This window comes from Pogonomyrmex barbatus, unplaced genomic scaffold (assembly GCF_055798465.1).
Source record: "Pogonomyrmex barbatus isolate J1 unplaced genomic scaffold, ASM5579846v1 scaffold2, whole genome shotgun sequence".
Classification (NCBI taxonomy): domain Eukaryota; kingdom Metazoa; phylum Arthropoda; class Insecta; order Hymenoptera; family Formicidae; genus Pogonomyrmex; species Pogonomyrmex barbatus.
This window is the reverse complement of record NW_028297116.1, coordinates 2322249-2340076: the sequence shown is the minus strand read 5'-3', so window position 1 is coordinate 2340076 and position 17828 is coordinate 2322249. Positions and strand designations below refer to the sequence as shown.

The 17828-nt window shown below is 32.0% G+C and overlaps 4 protein-coding genes across 16 annotated transcripts; 3 read left to right on the top strand and 1 right to left on the bottom strand.

The window, feature by feature from the left end:
• Positions 1-1734: 1734 nt before the first annotated feature.
• On the top strand, positions 1735-7064 carry LOC105430361 (uncharacterized). Its single transcript, XM_089076876.1, is given in 7 exon segments — positions 1735-2569; positions 3822-4046; positions 5150-5238; positions 5241-5292; positions 5892-6227; positions 6346-6627; positions 6734-7064. Coding segments are annotated over 7 exon segments (1203 nt in total). The 5' UTR covers positions 1735-2543; the 3' UTR covers positions 6927-7064.
• Positions 7065-8284: 1220 nt separating this feature from the next.
• Ogg1 (8-oxoguanine DNA glycosylase) lies at positions 8285-9875 on the top strand. 2 transcript variants are annotated; one of them, XM_011643895.3, is made up of 4 exons: positions 8285-8614; positions 8778-8865; positions 8944-9083; positions 9153-9875. In XM_011643895.3, the coding sequence occupies exons 1-4, from the start codon at positions 8481-8483 to the stop codon at positions 9748-9750; spliced, it is 960 nt and encodes a 319-aa protein (XP_011642197.2). In that variant the 5' UTR covers positions 8285-8480; the 3' UTR covers positions 9751-9875. The 2 variants fall into 2 exon arrangements, with proteins under 2 accessions (XP_011642197.2, XP_011642196.2); XM_011643894.3 differs by having other exon boundaries at positions 8287-8614; positions 8778-9083.
• A 100-nt stretch (positions 9876-9975) lies between these two features.
• Positions 9976-11632, bottom strand: LOC105430362 (SPRY domain-containing SOCS box protein 3). 2 transcript variants are annotated; one of them, XM_011643893.3, is made up of 5 exons: positions 11320-11632; positions 10963-11168; positions 10669-10861; positions 10341-10568; positions 9976-10253 (listed from the first exon to the last, which is right to left on the bottom strand). In XM_011643893.3, exons 1-5 carry the CDS (start codon positions 11360-11362, stop codon positions 10150-10152), a joined length of 774 nt encoding a protein of 257 aa, XP_011642195.1. In that variant the 5' UTR covers positions 11363-11632; the 3' UTR covers positions 9976-10149. The 2 variants fall into 2 exon arrangements, with proteins under 2 accessions (XP_011642195.1, XP_011642193.1); XM_011643891.3 differs by having other exon boundaries at positions 10633-10861; positions 11320-11579.
• Positions 11633-12790: 1158 nt separating this feature from the next.
• LOC105430365 (actin maturation protease) lies at positions 12791-17349 on the top strand. 11 transcript variants are annotated; one of them, XM_089076875.1, is made up of 5 exons: positions 12791-13043; positions 13801-13902; positions 13984-14200; positions 14424-14756; positions 14882-17349. In XM_089076875.1, the coding sequence occupies exons 3-5, from the start codon at positions 13986-13988 to the stop codon at positions 15081-15083; spliced, it is 750 nt and encodes a 249-aa protein (XP_088933001.1). In that variant the 5' UTR covers positions 12791-13043; positions 13801-13902; positions 13984-13985; the 3' UTR covers positions 15084-17349. The 11 variants fall into 11 exon arrangements, with proteins under 11 accessions (XP_088933001.1, XP_088933000.1, XP_088932999.1 ...); XM_089076874.1 differs by having other exon boundaries at positions 12791-13068; XM_089076873.1 differs by having other exon boundaries at positions 12791-13641.
• Positions 17350-17828: the final 479 nt, after the last annotated feature.

The following is a 17828-nucleotide window of genomic DNA, read 5'->3' as shown; positions in this document are numbered from 1 at the left end:
ACGCTATAGATAGAAAAGGCCCGTGCCTTTTCATCTTCCACCAGAGTCATAACAAGAGTTACAATGGATGGAAACCGCCGCCACCTTTTCTCCGCCACTTATCCGTTCCGCCAAATGATTTTGACCGCTACAATTGCACACGCGTAAAATCGCCAAACAAATTCACGAAAGCACAAATCTTACGATTCGGACATCTTACATTTGCCAGTGTTATATTGTATTATTGCTCCTTTCCAAAGGTTATTACCTATTATATCATTTTCTATACTTTCGACTTTAAACGCACACAGTTGTTTCTTGCAAATTTGCTAATTTTTATTATCTTATTAATCAATACATCACTTTGCGTCTTTCTCAGGAATTTTTTTATTAACTATTATTAACTATCATTATGCGCCCTCAGTAACATTTTGCAACAGAGATTTAAAAATTCACAATTTATTCTTATTCGTACGATTATATTTACTTACGAAACAGTATATATTTCAAGAAGTTTCCTATAACAAATGATAAAACAAAATTACACAGAGTAAGATCTGCAGATACGCATAAGAATCATATAATGCAAAAAATCAGTCGCGCGATATGCAGAGACGAAGGTTTATCGCGCGTTTCGCGCGAAAAAACGACCTTTGGCCACGTGCCAATCGTGGTACGATGTTTTAGAACTTGCAGCCAATGACAACCGCGTTTGTCGCACGATTTTGCATAATTTATTATTGTCGAACGATTCGCTTATGTGCTGGCCTGTAACGCCGTTTGGAAATGACAATACGAATGACAGAAAAGAAACATAGGTGAAAAGTAATTTTATTTTGTTTGTAAAATAAAGCTTGCCTCTCTATATTTTACATTAATGTACGACTTCAAATTGTAATGTTATAGGCTCCGATGTTGAGTTTTCCTTGATAGAAATCAGATCGAAATCAGGGCATCATTTTCTTTAGCACCATTAAATATCTAATATAATTAAATTTGTATTTGAATAAACTTTATTTCAACTTAGATGGATGATTTCGTCATTTATTTATATTGTTATTATGACACTTGAAAAAGATATTTAATATTAGTTTGTTTTCTGTTCTTGCATCGGTTCTGTACTAAAATTTCTTTTCTCGTTTTCAACAAAGATACAGTTATTTTATTTCAAGTGTATACTAGTTCAGTTATAGAAAATAGACATTTTGTCGACTGCTCGTAAAAGGCTCTCGATCGTTGCGATAAAAGAAAAGTTCAACTTAGAAGGAAAGAGGACACGGAAATGTGACGAGAAATTCCACAATCTATATATATTTTAAAGTCACCGTATATATTCCGATTACACGCGTGTCTCGCGATAAAGTGTAAGGAAGGTCACGACTGATATCAGCATATTATGTCAGAGCGAGTTTTTTCGCAATTCGGCATTACGACGTGTACGGTTACGACGAAATCTCGAATATCGATGACCGCAAGGTGCAGTGACGCGCGGTGATGGATGCATCAGCGGGACCAAAGCACCGGCATTTACCACAGTCGTTCGAAGGCTGAAAGAAGTCGACGGGGGAGGGGGGGGGGGGAGGAGGAGGGGGGGGATGGCTGCAGCTTCGGCTACGCCGAAAAGAGAGGAGAAGAGAGAAATTGGCGGGTAAGACCGGGAAAGAAAGAGGAAGAGACCACGCGGAGATTAGATCCCGCAGGATGAGTAGGTGGGATTGGATTTGGCAGGCGCGCGGCTCGTTGGCGGTAGATGCCGGTGATGCGAAGGAGTAGGACAAGAAGAAGGGGCAGGGGGTGGAGTTTGGTTGGTGTCCGAACGGCGGAGAGGAACTGCAGAAGGGAAACTCAGAGTAGGGTAGACTATAGGGAGTATATGGAGTGGAGCAGGACGGGGAGAGAGCAGCGAAGAGAGACGAGAGAGAAGAGGCCGTAAGTGACAGAACGGTGATGGTATAGGTGAACTGCTGCTGGACAACCGAACCACCCGAACTGTACTCGGCGGTATTTAAGGGAGAGCCGCGAGCGTAGCGCGCCAGTTGTTAGCACGGCCGGTTGGTGGTTGGCTTTCACACTCGGACTGACACTCGTTTCACTGTCACGTCGCGTGGCGCCAAGTACAGTTAAAGTAAAGTTGAAGTAAGTTGAAGCCGGAAACATTGCGCGCCGATAAAAAAAGATACATATATAAATATATGTAAATTTCCAAGAAGTAATTTTACATAAATAACAAATCTCGAAAAAAATCTAAAAAAATTAATCTAATCCAAGAAATGATAAGTTAAATTAAATTCCTCAATAAAGAAATCATTTGGTGACACTTAAAGTGAAACGGGAAGTCACATAATTGTTTTTTTTTTTTTTTTTTTTTTCATCTGTCGCAATATAATCAAACATCTTTCAGTACTCACGATCTTAAATATACAAGTGCAAAGTTAAGTGAATATACGAAGGATTGCGAGGTTTCTCTTTAAACCGGCAACGGCGTTATGTGAAAAGTTACATATGGCATTATTTGAACTCTTAGTATTTGAAAATCGAAAGAATTGGACAACTTTGAATCTCGGATGGTACAGATGAGTGTATCAAAGAGGTATGTCATTTGCTTTGTAACTTGACAAAAAGTGATAATTGTTTTTAAAAAATTTTAATTTTTACTTAATTTTAGAATTTTTTGATATATAATAATAAAATAATAAACAAATATGATACATGTAGCTATTAAAATTTTATTATAAAAAAAGACGATGTCTTTGTCTTATTTTTGAATATATCGCGATATCTATGTAAAAAGGAAGATAATTTATATGACGTAATTTTCTTGAGACACAACATTATTACGAATGAGCAAAAGAAATTATATTACAATTATCACAAATATACTATAAATGATATTTATATTTCTCATTTTCCTTAATATAACTTTATTAATTATTTTTAAATTTTTATTATCTTTATCTTTATATCCACAGTTATTTAATTATTTATCAGAGATTATTTATCTCATTTTTATTTGATTACCTTGTGTATATCACAACTAAAGAATTGATAAATGAGATTAAGTTTAAGACATGTTATATATTCAAAAAGATTATAATAATTATTGTAAAAAGATTGTAATAATTTTTGGATATATAATTGTTGAAGACTTTATATAAAATTATTATATAAATATATATACATTTTTTTTATTCTGGATAATAATTTGGATAATAATGATTATGTAATAAATATAATTATAAACATGATATTATAAATTATTAATCTATTTTTGAACTTATAGATTAATCTTTTTGACACTATCTTTCTCTCTTATTTTCTTTCTTTTGATATCTATCAATTTATTAGAAATTTGTGGTTAGGAAAAATTTGACTAAAAAGAAAAAAAGAAATTTACAGTACAGGATAGAAATACTGATCAGATTGTAGTGTTCATCTAAATTAAAAATACACACCTTTTCATTTACGTCAGTTTTTCAAGTTATTTTTTTAGATTTTGTGCAGAAAGAAATAGAAAGTTACAATTATCATAATTTGTTGTTATTATAATTTGTCATATTTATTGTAACAAGATGTTATTAACAAGATATTATTATTATATATAAAAAAATTGTTTAAATATTTTGTACATTACATCGTCTCGAGAACATTAAATTATTGGAGAATTATAAGATTATAAAAGATAGTTTTATAATTATTTTAAGGTAGGAAATAAATGGATGACAAAATTAAATTTTTCTTTATATCTTTCTCTGCAAATTAATTTAATTTTTGTTATTGATAAAATCTCACGTTTATACAAATTTAAAGAATATTATAAAAAGTCCGATGACTTTCTGGTATAGGTACCCGATGCTACTGTTGGCATTGGGGTTGATTTTCGCGCAATCGTCTGTCGGAGCTTTATTGCGAGAAGGTACATATTTTGCACGATCGAATGTTTCGTCCGAATTCAACGGGACGATTTCCAGTCACAATTTTTCGGTCATCAGGATCTTATCCGATGGACGGTCGGAACGATTCATTCGGTGGCCTGGAGCTTGCGCCAAGGAGCTCGTTATCAATTGGGGGTAGGCATAGCTGCAATTTTAACATTTTAATACGATACAAATATTGAATAAACTAGACCAAATCAAACAGTTTCGGTATATTTTAAAGCAACCGTGTAACAAATTGCTCTGTTACATTGAAAGATCTGGACTTGCCAATGATGATGCGCGAGATCTGGATTTGGCCCCTTACACGCCTTCTTTCATAAAACGAGTGTCTCGAGTGTTTTTATAGTAATGTGTAACAACCTGTACTATCCTCTTTCCTGAAATAACATGTTCTCTGGACGTAGGCAAATCTCTCTCTTCTTCCTATCCCACCCATCGTCCCCTCCTCCGCGCAGCCGGGAGGATTGAAGCGGGAACTCGGTTGGCAAGCACGAAAACAATGCCTCCTTTCACTATTGCCAATATACATGGAAGCTTGACTGTTACGTATACGTTTAGCGCCGGTTAGGTCTTTCAAATGCCACCCATCGCTCCGAAGAACACTGATACAGTCTAGTGGAGCGGTCTCTGTGAATCCTTGTCACAACCGTAACAAGTCTCAATACAATTATAATGCCGCGTTAACCACAGAAAAGGATCAATGTTCGAACGAATGAATAAATTCTGCATTTTACTTTTCCTTTTTTTTTTTTTTTTTTCGGATTATGTAAACAAATTTTATTTTTTAACTGGTTTCAAAATTAAGAGTTACGCATGTTATTATTTATGTATTATATTTACTAATATTTATAATAATCTAATATTTATATAGTAATGCAAAGTTAAATTTAGTAATTGTATCAAATTATGCGATAAATTGAACTTTACTTATTCCGACTAATTTTCTTTGTTGTTTGAATGTAATGTAACAACAATAACTATTCGAGAAAATGTAGAGAAATAGAGAACAGAAAAATGTCATTATTGTGCAAAAGATATTACATAAAAAAAAAAAAAAATCAGGAAATTTTTTATACTATAAAAAATGGCCAGGGAATAATTTAATTGTATACGAAATAATAATAATAATAATAATAATAATAATAAAGTAGCGCACAAAATGCTATAATATAATTGTTATTTAGATTTGAAAGCCAAAAAAGGGGATACAATTTATCATGTTTATTCGTTGACAGTAACCGCAAAGCCAACCAAGCTCTTAAGCCGAAAAGCGGCAAGTTAAGTAAGCAAGGATTAGGTTCTGCGACGAGCGGATGTCCTGGAACCTTTACGTAGGGACCGGATTGGCCCCTTTTGCGCTGGACCTAAACGTAGTTCGGTAGGTCGCCGTCCTGTTTTACTCTCCTAGATGGGACTCATCTGCTGATGCTCTCACGAGGATACCACGGAATACCACAACCACGAAGCGTCACTTTGCACTTAAACGCAGGACGAAAGCTCTTTTCACCATCGTGAAGAAAGTGCACGCCCTGCTTTCCGCTAATCATCCCCCTCTTTCCGTATTTGCTCTTGTCACTTGAATAATTCGTTGTAAAAATACAATTTTGTTTTTTTTTCCTTTTTATTGCGTTGTAGCATTACACATCATAAAATTCCGTTAGGTATACAGATGTCTCATTTCAAGAAATCTACTCCTTTTCCCTCCCTATATTTTCTATCTCTCAATTCTGAAATAAGTAAAAAAAAGGTTTATCTCACTTTTACGTAGTTTCGTTGAATTTTTTTGTTAACGCTGAACGATGATTATCGTTATTACTTTAAAATCAAAAAAAAAAAAAATAATAATGCCGCGAAAAAGTAGATATACGAATAACATCGTAAAATATTTTTCAGATTTTAATATTCTACTACTTTGGCGCGCATGCGAGATATTTAATCGAAAATTGGACATTATGACATTTGTTTTTTTTTCGATAGAAATACGGACGTGATGCTGCGACAAATCTGGCTTCGTAAGTCAAAGAGAAAGCTGCAATTGATATACGCCGGTGAAACATTGACTGACTGCATTGACGAGAAGCTCGCGTGGTGGGACGACAGCGAGTGTTTGCCCAGCTCTCGCGGTGTCTATCGTTATCACGATGACGGTGACGAGGTGTCGACGATGATCGAGGTGTTCCAACTGGACGATAAGGACATTTCGAGGATACCCCGTGACCTCTCTTGGCTATTGTCGACATCGGAGCTTCGTCACCGGTGTGATCGCATGAGGATGCGAGTGCGCGGCCAAGCCGTAGCCCAACATCGACACAGGTATGACCGTGTGAGCGAATATACCCCCTGAGCTGACTCGTTTAATCCCTCGACCCCGTGTTACGGCGAAGGCCCGTTATATACAAGCAAAAAAAAAATTAAATTTCTTTTCCAACAGGAAATACGCAAAATCCACAAACGCGACAACTGATGGCAAGCAAAGTCGGAGTCGGAGTCGGAGTCGGAGTCGAAGAGAATTATTCATGATACCAGGGACACAATGGTGCGGTCGTGGTAACCGTGCTACCAAGTATACAAATTTAGGTGGCTTTAGCGTGGCCGATGCCTGTTGCCGTAAACACGATACGGCTTGTCCCTTTTACATACCGGCGTTCGAAATGCGTTACGGCGTTTTCAACTGGAGAATTTCGAGCATGATGCATTGCGCTTGCGACGAGCGGTTAGTAATTGGTGAAATTGTTAAATAATAATACGGTCCGTGGAGAAATGCTCGCGATAATGATTACGCTTGCGTTTGAGATTTTTCTTTTTTTTATATATTACAGATTTCGCGCATGTTTGAAAATGGCTGGAACTGCATCGGCAGATTTTATAGGCACAATCTTCTTCAATGTACTCCAATCAAAGTGCTTTATTCTGAAACCGCAAAAGATATGCGTGAAACGGTCTTGGTGGGGCAAGTGTCAGCATCATGAGTATCGAAAACAGGCCTACGTACGAGATAATGTTCCTTACTAAGGGAGTCGTCAATAAGAGATCGTCATAAAGAAATAATGAAGTATTCTTCTTCCGGAGATGTCAATAGCAATTCTCAGGGATGTGTAATATTTTGTCGAATACTTATAATATATATCAAAGAAAACACAAAGGAAGAAACTCAAATCGATTATTAAATCGAAAAATTATCGCCAAAGATACGCGCGATTGACAATACATCGTAATGTCCTAAATACAGAGAATCATTATATCGAGTCTGCCGATAGACATCTTGAATTATGATATCAAAAACAAAGAGATTGCATACAAATGCACGATTTTTCAAATTTACTTACAATTAATTTCTTCTTAACAAAGTTAAATACGGCATATGACATAAGACTTTTCCTATTTCTCCGATTACAAAAATCGATGTGGATATCGGCAGCCGTTATATAATGTAGAGTTATTAAGCTTGTAGATAGAATTCGTTAACTTTTAATAAATATTATACTAGCGTACTATTAATAAACTAATGGAATCGTGGTGTTGAGCTTTTGTTCATTAACGCACTCGTGAAACTTTTAGTGAAACTTAACATCCCAAAGATGTAAAAAAATATATATACAAATAAAGAAAAAGATAATAAAAATTATTTATAAAATAGATTCGACATATAGGATAGCTTAGAATTTTTGATGAAAAATTATCACTATATGTACTTATATTAATTACAAATTGTGCAAGATAAATATATATAATTTTAATCAAATATATATATATATATATATATATATATATATATATATATACATATATTTGATTAAAATTAATAATTTTATTTATATTCTATACCAATATGTATTTTTATTCTGGCACGATTTAACATAAAGTGGTATTCATAGTCAGTATAATTTCTTATATAAGATTATCTTAAGATTATATTTCAATCAATAAGATAACCGTATAAGAGCCTTACTTAAGATCATCTTAGATATAAGAACGGACTGTTATGAATACCGGCCATAGAGATTTGTAAAAAGAAAAAGTAAAAAGAAAAAAAAATAGTAGAATAATTTTTTCCAGAATTGAATTTTTTCAATATCTGATTTTTTTTATGACAAATTTTATCATAACTTTTTTTAATCCTTAATATTCAATATTAAGTATCTTATAATTAAACTACAAGCTTTTTCAACTCTTGTTCGAAGAAATTAAAATTAATTTGAAGTGTAATAAAGAGTAAAATTTTATTTATTTTTATTCCCTTCTTAATTCGCAAAAAACCTTTTACTTCTAGCGTTAGAAATATTAACAACTTTTTAATAAGTTTATAATAACTTGTCACCGATGTATCCGGTTTTAAATTCGTTACTGTGTATGCATGCATCTTCTCCAAAATAGAGTCACGTGGTCGATCGCGCGTCGCATGCGCGTGGAAATGTTGTGACTAGAATTCGCTCTTTCGTTATCACCCACGTGATAAAAGTCTATCTTGTTTCGATATAAAATTTTATAACGCAGTCTCCGCATGGTACGATATCTAAAAATATTAGGAAGAAACACAAAGTCAGCAATAAAATGTCAATTATCTAAATGACTAAGCTCGCGCGAGGTTATTTAAGGATGCGTAATTACTCACACGAGACGAGAATGAAGCAAGGCAGTATCCCTTGTTTACGCACAGAATTGAATCTTGCTCTTACGTTGCATGGTGGTCAAAGTTTCAGGTCAGATTTGAATTTACTTGTGCGATAAATAAAACTAAAAAAATGAGTAACTAAGAGAACGATTTTCAATAATTGAAGAATATTAATGATTGATAATGCATAAACTTTCTTCTTTTAAATTTTGTTCAAATTATAAAATTATAAAATGATGTCTATATTTTAGATGGACAAATTATGACACTGGATATAGAGGTATCTTTGACGGATGTATTTGGACTTTGTCTCAAGATGAAACCCATCTGTCATATACTGTACAAGGACAATTGAAAGATTCTGTAAATTATGATAATGTTCTATCTGAATATTTTAGACTGTCGATATCATTACAGGAACATTATAAAGAATGGGCTAGAACAGATACACATTTTCAAGAGTGTTTAGATGAAAATATTGCTGTTCGAATATTGAAGCAAGATATTGTAGAGAATTTATTCTCATTTATCTGTAGCTCTAATAACAATATATCAAGGTAATTTTAAAGAATTGTTTACAACCAAAATAAATTTAGTTTGCTAAATATTTGTTTACTTATTTTTAGGATATCAAGTATGGTTGAAAAATTATGTTCATTATTTGGTCGCAAAATATGCTTGATTGAAGATAAAGAATATTACGATTTTCCAACAATAGAAACTTTAAAAGAAAAAAATGTAGAAAATATATTAAAAAGAGAGAAATTTGGTTATCGTGCTGCATATATAGTTAATACGGCAGAGCGTTTGTCAGAATTGGGTGGGAAGGATTGGCTCCTACGTCTACAGAAGGAAAATAATATTTCTTACCAAGTTGCTAGAGAACAACTGATGACTCTGCCAGGAATTGGTCCCAAAGTTGCCGATTGTATATGTTTAATGTCATTAGGTTATTTAGATGCTATACCTGTTGATACTCATATTTTCCAAATAGCACAGGCAAATTATTTACCGCACCTAAAAAAACAGAAAACAGTTACACCAAAAATTCATACTGAAGTAAGTAATTATTTACGTAAATTATGGGGTCCTTTAGCTGGATGGGCACAAGCTATTGTATTTTCTACAAAAATCAATATGAAATCTAAATCAACTGGAACATTGAAACGCAAAAATAATGGAAATGAAAACGTAATACAAACGAAAGTACTTAAACCAATTTGATCGTTGTAGAATATCCTCTATTTCTCATCTTATCAACAGTATATAATTTTATCCAAATAATTTGTCAAAAAACGTGTGCATTAGCTTTTTAATAATAAATTAATAAATTTTATATATTACAAAAATCGATGAGCAACGTAACTGGAAAAGGAATGTTTTTAATACCCTTTGTATCATGAAATAGATCTCGGAGAGATCTCAGAATAATTAGAATAGTTTAAAAAATACTTTAAGGAATTATTTATTTCATTCATACATAGTATATTTTGTATATTGTTTAGTAGAAACGTATTAATGCCTTTGTAATCATTACAGTTTTGATATAAAATTGAGTACATTTCTTGTATTTAAAAATTTTTTTATATTTTTAGATTTAATATTTCTTGCAGACCTGTATCATCATCTTTTTTTCTTGAGTTTTTTAAATCCTACAAGAGCATAATCAAAATCATCCAAAATAACATATTTTGCTGGATATTCCATTTCCTCTTCATCTTCATTATCTGCAAAAATATGATAGTTTATATTTATCTATAGCCTTGCTAATTTACAGATATATTTCAGAAAAAACAAAAATTTGATAGAATTACCAGTAGGCTTTTTTAATATATCGACAAAAATATTTTGGATAAGATAACGCAAACCAGGAATTGTTTTTGATAGATACGTCTTTTGTGAAGGTGATAAAATTGGTAGACAAGTAGTTTGTAGAGATACCGGTATTGAACAAGTGTAAGTTAATTTCATTGTACATTGAGCCATTGTAGAGCTCACTAAAGGATAAAGCGTAACATTATTCAGCATTGTAAAAGCCACACCTATACAAAAAGACAAAAATTATATTTCTAAACAAAATATATTTGATGAAACTTGTTCTCTTACCCAATGGCTTTCGGTTAATAAAATATTGTAATGTACCCCTCCAAGTATCGAGATGTATCCCAATTGAATTGTCTTGACCAAAGGTTGACCCATATTTATATATTTTACCATCATGTTGTAAATATCCTTTATATGAAAAACCCCAAGATTCTTTATCTCGTCCAAGCAGAGCACAAAAATCCTGACTTGCATCATGGAGTTCTGCATTTGGAGTTCCTACACCAATCATCTAACAAAAAGTGCTAAGAATTATACATGTAATCTCATAAAGCTATTTTTTTAAATAAAATAATTTTTAATTTAAGAAATCTATTATCGATACAAACTTACTACATCAGTTCCATATATATGCGTTATCATTGAAATTTCCCAAAAATGATGTCTTTCTTTTTCCAATGGTTTGCTACCTTTTACAACAGCTGTACCAGTGCTATATACAGGATGAAATGTTACATTCAAGTTATCGTCTGATAATTTAATTGATGAAGTTGAATTTTTTTCATCCCAAACCCATTCATAATCCGATAAAGGATAATCTGTAAAAAAAATAATTATTCTTAAAAAAAAAAATGCATAATTGTACTTAAAAAAAATGCGTAATTGTTGTTAAAATAATACGTAATTGTCTTGTTTTTACTTTTTTAAATAAGAAATGAGTGATATTTAATTACTTCAATGACAATTTACCATTATTCGTCTCTACATGTTGATCACATGTAACAGAGTCCATAGTTTCTGAGTTATGTTTTGATCATTACATATTCATTTATCATGTTATATATATATTTTCTAAAGTCATCGACTAATGTAAATTATTAGCACGGACAGATGTTGGGCGTTATACTCGTGAAATCATATGAAAAAGTGATTTCGTAGACTATTTTACGTGAATCACGATTTAAGCCAGCTAAGGATACATTCACATGAGACATGTAAAAGCAAAATTTTTTAGAGCCAATCAGAAGTTGCATTGATAGTTGTGCATAGGCTGAATTCGGGGGGCGCGCTTAATAGCGCAAACTATCAGTCTATCCTTAATTTACATATAATGAGCAATAAAGATGAAATAATATGATAGTGCTAATAGCATACTCTCCGAATGTAGCCATAATATTCTACTCTTTTCCGCAGATTGGTTCTTAAGTCTACGACATATGATGCTATAGGAAAGGCTAATATTTTCTTTATTGTATGAAAAATTGTTTTGAGCTCTTTTTTATTTTTTCATCCCTATGTTAAGTTCCAAAACGTCTTCTCCGAGGAAAATTATATTTGATATAATATAGCATACGTAACATTAAAGGCCATTGCACGTGAAAAAATTTTAATCGTAAGATCATAAGTAAATTGACCAATCAATTATTTATTCAAGAGAAGAGACTGATCAGATTGTAAAGATACAGTCTAAAAATAATCGATTGTAGTTGGTCAATTCGCTTACGACCTTACAATTACCATTAAAATTTTTCACGTGCAATGACTTAAACTACGTAATTCCATGTTTATGGAATTACTCGGAAGATAATACGATTACAATTTTTTGGTTATGTTTCATGCTATATCCACGATTTTTTTTTGTTGTATTTTGTGTTACGTCCATAATTTTCTGATTTTATTCCGTGCTATGTTTACGAAATGTATAAATGATATTTATCTTAAAATATTTAGATTTAAAATAAATAGAATGATTTAAACTTAAATAAACGGTCATTGATAAAAAATGATGAACCAATAAGAAAAAAATCCTCCTAAGGCAAGTATTTGATTGGAAGGTTCCTAATAGGGATAATCTTAAATCACCAGCTTTCCCACACGAGTTTCTTTAGCCGTATGACGCAAGGCGGCAAATTCAAACGGGCTTGAAACATTTTTAACAAATTTTTGAAAATTGTTCTTGTTTGTTTTAATAATTTTTTTAAAAATAATTCTCTTTTATTTTTGTTCACATCGTATATTATATTATTCCGTACATATATATGTACATACATATTATACAAATATATGTATAAATTTATTTTAAAAATACTAAAAAAAAACAAATAAATACAAATGGAAGATTGTATATATAAAATCCATATATAAATCGCAAATGATATGTGAACATTCAGAATTTTACTCATTCCGCGGGGAGGGGGGGGGGGCTAGGGTCCCCACAAACACGAGGCATCTGCTCCGACCGAGAAACTTCTTATCACATCATAGAATATACACGTATATACAGTATGTGTGCGCGTGTGTGTACGTCCATATTTTTGGCAGACGTCCGACGTCGTTCGTCGACTGCTCGTCGACGGACGTCAGCGAGTAAGGCCTAACTCGCCACACTCGTGTTCAAAGGGGGATATTGCCAACGACTATCATGGGATTCTGAAAAGGCATAACCACAAAATTTCAATTCGCTCGGTCAAAAGGTGACTCCTGACTTAAAAGATATCGGTACGAACTCTTGGAAAAGCCGTGCTGTGGATGCATGCCAGTGTATTGGTACTCTCCCATCGTGGAATTACATAATGTATATGCATGAGTCACAGTTTGTCACACGGTGTAAACTGCGGGGCGAGAAGAGGGGGAAGGGACGTGCAAATGTCAAAGTCATACGGCGCGATATCACCTCGATTCCTTGTTGCTCTACATGATAAATAAAAATAGTCGACCCGAATTGCTTCTCTCTCTCTCTCTCTCTCTCTCTCCCTCTCTCTCTCTCTCTCTTTTACTCTCTTTTTCGTGTTCTCTCCTTTGAGAAACTAGCTTCCGCATCGTTCGCTCGTAATTAACATCGACGAGATAGTTAATATGTTTATATCCCGTTAGAAATTGGTTATTGTTCCTTTTCACACTTTGATCGTGCGATGCGCTGCCATTAGAGATCTCTCGGAGAATATGTTCGATTTTCAACTTGTAGGATATATTGACATTGTCCCGCGCACCGTTCTCGTCGTGCTGATATCGTGTTAATATCGTGATTCGTTATCGAAACTTTTCAGAATTAGATGACTCTACGAGCAAATGGTATTTTAACCATCTCTTCCAATTGTTCTACATAGACTCGAATAACAATAATTCAAATTACAAATAGAAATGTGTGTGCTTCCCTCAAATTGATTAAATTCGAATCTAATTAAAAATTACAACGTGATGTGTGATTATAGGCTCTTGTAAACCTTGCAGGAAATTTTAAGGAGCTTTCTAGAATGAACAAAGAATACTGATATTGAATGTGTTGTCGAAAGGTTATTGCGAGCGATGATACAAATAAGATATCTCGCATCTGTGGGTGACATTTCGTAGCTGTTAAAATATTTATTATATGTCTTTTTATATCGACGATTGATTTGCATTTTTGGCACTAAGAAATGCCAGCACCATCCCCGACCCTCTCAAGCTTGCCTGAAGCACCTATGTGTGAGAAAACGGAAGTCAATGATACCGATTCTTTGCCCCCTTGGGCCAAAATCACGCTTACATCTGCAGAAGCTGAAATCGAAAAGCTAATTTCGCGAAATGAGTTGAAAGACGCAGAGGTAACTTACTTTTGTCAAGTAGAACCGATTCTCCAAGATGGGCCACAGTGAGTATTACTTTAATATATTTTTATATTTTATTAAAAATTCTAATGTTTAATCTTTCTATTTTAAGGAAATAATATAATTTGTTCTTATATGCAATTTTGAAATCTTCGATTTCATTTTCTATATTTTGTATTAATATACATCCAGTTCATGTATGATTAATATTTTTAAGTTTTTAGAAATGTAATAAAGCCTGAATCAAGACATTAAATCGCTTTGCAGGTGCGGTTTAGTGGCGCTTTCAATGGCATCGCAAGAATACACAAAACCAGTTTCTGTGAATCAGCTTCTTGCTGAAGCTCGTGTTAGAGGATTTACGCAGCATGGAGAAGTGTACAGCGTCGATTTTATGGGAACATTGGCCGCGGAATATTTGCCTGATCACAAACCAGATATTTTAGTAGATTTACAACAATGTCCAGATACATTAACTCATGCTTTAGCACATGGAGCAATGGTATTGATACCATATGATTCTGACTTTAATCACGCTCCATGTTTAAAAAAAGGTCATAAAGCACATTGGGCATTACTTGTGGGTTTAATCTCTTCTAGGTAATTTACAATAATAATACTAATAATAATAATAATAATTAAGAGATTCTGATATATTATCTCTATATTTTAGATCAAATTTGTAAATTATAAAGACACGTTTTTATAGCAGTTAATATTTTCAGACAAGGATATCACGTTCTGGCACGTCATGGTAAATCGCGTCATCTGGCTTGCTGGCCTTTACGCGATTTGATCGAAAGTAATGGCAACTTGGAGGAAGAGGGTGCGACGAGACACGCAGGAGGATATGTTATACCAAAGGGTGGCGTTGGAGGTCAAAAGGGCTTACGCGGCAGAGCCCTGGCGTTACATCCGTACATATAGAGTTATATCAAAGAAAATTATAGGTAATTGATTTCACATCAAAAAGAAGAAAATTTGCCGATACTACGTATTCATGTGCTAAACAATCGAAACGTTTGCATACACATACGGCTTCCATAAGAATCAACTAATAATTATGTACTAGCGACGCTTTAATTACTATTTATATTTAAAATCGCGCGAAATATTTTACATCTTGTTAGTCATGATATCTACCAAAAAATGTTCGACATCGGACATGTGATTTTACGTGGCATTACTTTTGCTTTACTGGAATTATATAATGTAAATAAGAATTCCGGCAGGCCGAAAATATGTGCACGTGAAATATAAATACAGATGATTGTTTCTCTTGATATTACGCCCTATTAGATTGAAATACAAAAGTGTATGCATGCATAGTAAGATAAATGAGACATAAAAATGTTTACATAAGTAAATATATATATATATATATATGCATATAAATGTGTGCATGCGTGCGTGTATGTGTGTATGTTATAGTAAATTGTTATCGAAAGTCATAATTCAGAAGAGAAAATCCATTATATTTCTTCAAATAGAATATATATATATATATATATATATATATATATAGAGGTTTTTGCCAATGATTGTGGTTTCCTTTTTATGTTATAATGCAATAAATAAAGAATATATCTATATGATATCAATTTTACAAAATTGCATCTTATAATTGTAATAAATTATAGCATGTTGTATCAACTCTAATATCAGCTTTTAAGACATTCGGATATATCATGTATGCAGCGTGTCTGGTTTAAGTTTTTTAATTAACATTTATATTCCTAACTAGTAAAGATATAAAAGATCTTTAGATAAAAATTTTATATATACATTATATATATATATATATATATATATATATATATATATATATATAGAATAATAGCTAAATGCAGTATTATACAATCTTTTTTGTGTTAAAAAAAGTATGTTGCTTGATTGGAATTTTATTGTTTTTTTTTTTAATTACGTGCTAATATTTTAATATATTTATTTATTGTTATACGAAACTTAGGTATAAAGTTTTTTTTTTAATACAATACAAATATACATGCACATACGCGACGCGTGCGTGCGCAACACACAACACACAATATACACATATATACATATACAAAGTATAAAATTGAGTACTCAATGACTGGCTGGTCTTTTCAGTCATATGAAAATATTCCATACATTTTATATAAATATGTCAATATAATATTCATAATAATGAAACAAATTAAAGAGATGCTATAAATTTGTAGACTTGGTACACAGTTTCGAGTTAATCAAAAGAAGCCTTTTAAATAAATTCTACCCAAGTGCCGTGAAAAGACCGAAGTCTATTTATGATAGTAAATATGCACTACATTAATATACATTGTCCAATTTTCAAGCTTATCTTATTTATCATTATGTTATAATCAAAATACTCTATGAAAAATGCACATATATGACAGATATTTTTTTCTTGCGTTTCATGTATATCCAGATAATAATAAATGATTAAAAGTTATCTAATATAAATAGAGGGATGTTTTCTAAGTAATTTTACATCTCTTAAGCATTTATGTTAGATAGTATTCTGGATAGTATTGAAATCTCTTTTTTGTGAGAATTTATCAATGTAAGCGCGATATATGTAAAAGTATAAGAGAATAATGTCTTCCGTTATCATCGCGATACAGTCTTATAAATTTTTTGCAGAACAAGAAAAATACATAATATCTATATAATCTTGCTTTAAATCGATAATTTATTAAGGATTACATTGACCTGTGTGTTATTATTGTAACATGGAGATGACTTTTTTTGTTGATAATTTTAGAAATAATCTGTGAACATACAATGTGTAGAATGCAATATTTATGATCATACATTATTAGAACGTTGATTATTGTTGATGTTTGTTATATTGATATTTATGTTATTTATTAATAGCTTTTAGTTTAAATTTGAAAAATTTATATGATTGTAACCAAAGTGACTGTATCGGATGTAATTGGTGCTATGCTCGAATAAGTGAGAACAATCGCTACATTTTTCTGGATCGTGTTGTATGAGAACGTTTTATTTCTAAACTGTAAAATTAATGTGCAACGATTAAAACTAAGAATCTCTGCTTAGAGTACATCAATACATGTATATATCAGATAACATAAAATGTATTAAGAAATGTTATGTTTCAAATTTGGAAATGTTGATTGTAAACTATTGTACATGTCAGCAGTATATTCTTATTTCATTGTTATTACACCATGTCATTTTTTTGTGTATATATATATATATATATATATGTATCTTTAATATCTTATTTATATCCCTCTTTTATTCTTATTTGGTTATATTTGCCGGTTATATTTAAACTGTACTAATTAAGCTAAACGTATCGATTTGTTTTATATTGATAAACATATTTTAATTTATTTGAATCAATTGAATTTGTATAAATAATTAAATATTGATACATATTAAGTAGGATTTGAATTATATAAAAATTATTGTTAAATACAATAACTTTTTTCACAGTTTTCATCTATATTTTTAAATTTTATGTTTCACTTGATATTTCAACATTTGAAATTTTTGTTGTTAAACATGTACAAACATGATCTCAGATCAAATGTATCCTGTTCCGAAGAAATTTTACATTTTATTCTAATGTGTGTGGGAATCATCTCTGACTTGTATAGACCATACATCTTTTAAGCAGAAATATATTTTTCACGTAAG

What these genes read in the sequence shown, in the direction of transcription:
- LOC105430362 (XM_011643891.3), bottom strand. Translation starts at nt 11,362, where the DNA reads ATGGACTCTGTTACATGTGATCAACATGTAGAGACGAATAATG. An exon ending in ACATGTAGAGACGAATAATG is followed by an intron (nt 11,169 to 11,319) that starts GTAAATTGTCAT and finishes TTTTTTTTACAG; the next exon opens with ATTATCCTTTATCGGATTAT. An exon ending in ATATATATGGAACTGATGTA is followed by an intron (nt 10,862 to 10,962) that starts GTAAGTTTGTAT and finishes ACTTTTTGTTAG; the next exon opens with ATGATTGGTGTAGGAACTCC.
- Ogg1 (XM_011643894.3), top strand. Translation starts at nt 8,481, where the DNA reads ATGACTAAGCTCGCGCGAGGTTATTTAAGGATGCGTAATTACTCACAC. An exon ending in CATGGTGGTCAAAGTTTCAG is followed by an intron (nt 8,615 to 8,777) that starts GTCAGATTTGAA and finishes TCTATATTTTAG; the next exon opens with ATGGACAAATTATGACACTG. An exon ending in TCTAATAACAATATATCAAG is followed by an intron (nt 9,084 to 9,152) that starts GTAATTTTAAAG and finishes ACTTATTTTTAG; the next exon opens with GATATCAAGTATGGTTGAAA.
- LOC105430365 (XM_011643903.2), top strand. Translation starts at nt 13,986, where the DNA reads ATGCCAGCACCATCCCCGACCCTCTCAAGCTTGCCTGAAGCACCTATG. An exon ending in ATTCTCCAAGATGGGCCACA is followed by an intron (nt 14,201 to 14,423) that starts GTGAGTATTACT and finishes ATCGCTTTGCAG; the next exon opens with GTGCGGTTTAGTGGCGCTTT. An exon ending in GTGGGTTTAATCTCTTCTAG is followed by an intron (nt 14,757 to 14,881) that starts GTAATTTACAAT and finishes TAATATTTTCAG; the next exon opens with ACAAGGATATCACGTTCTGG.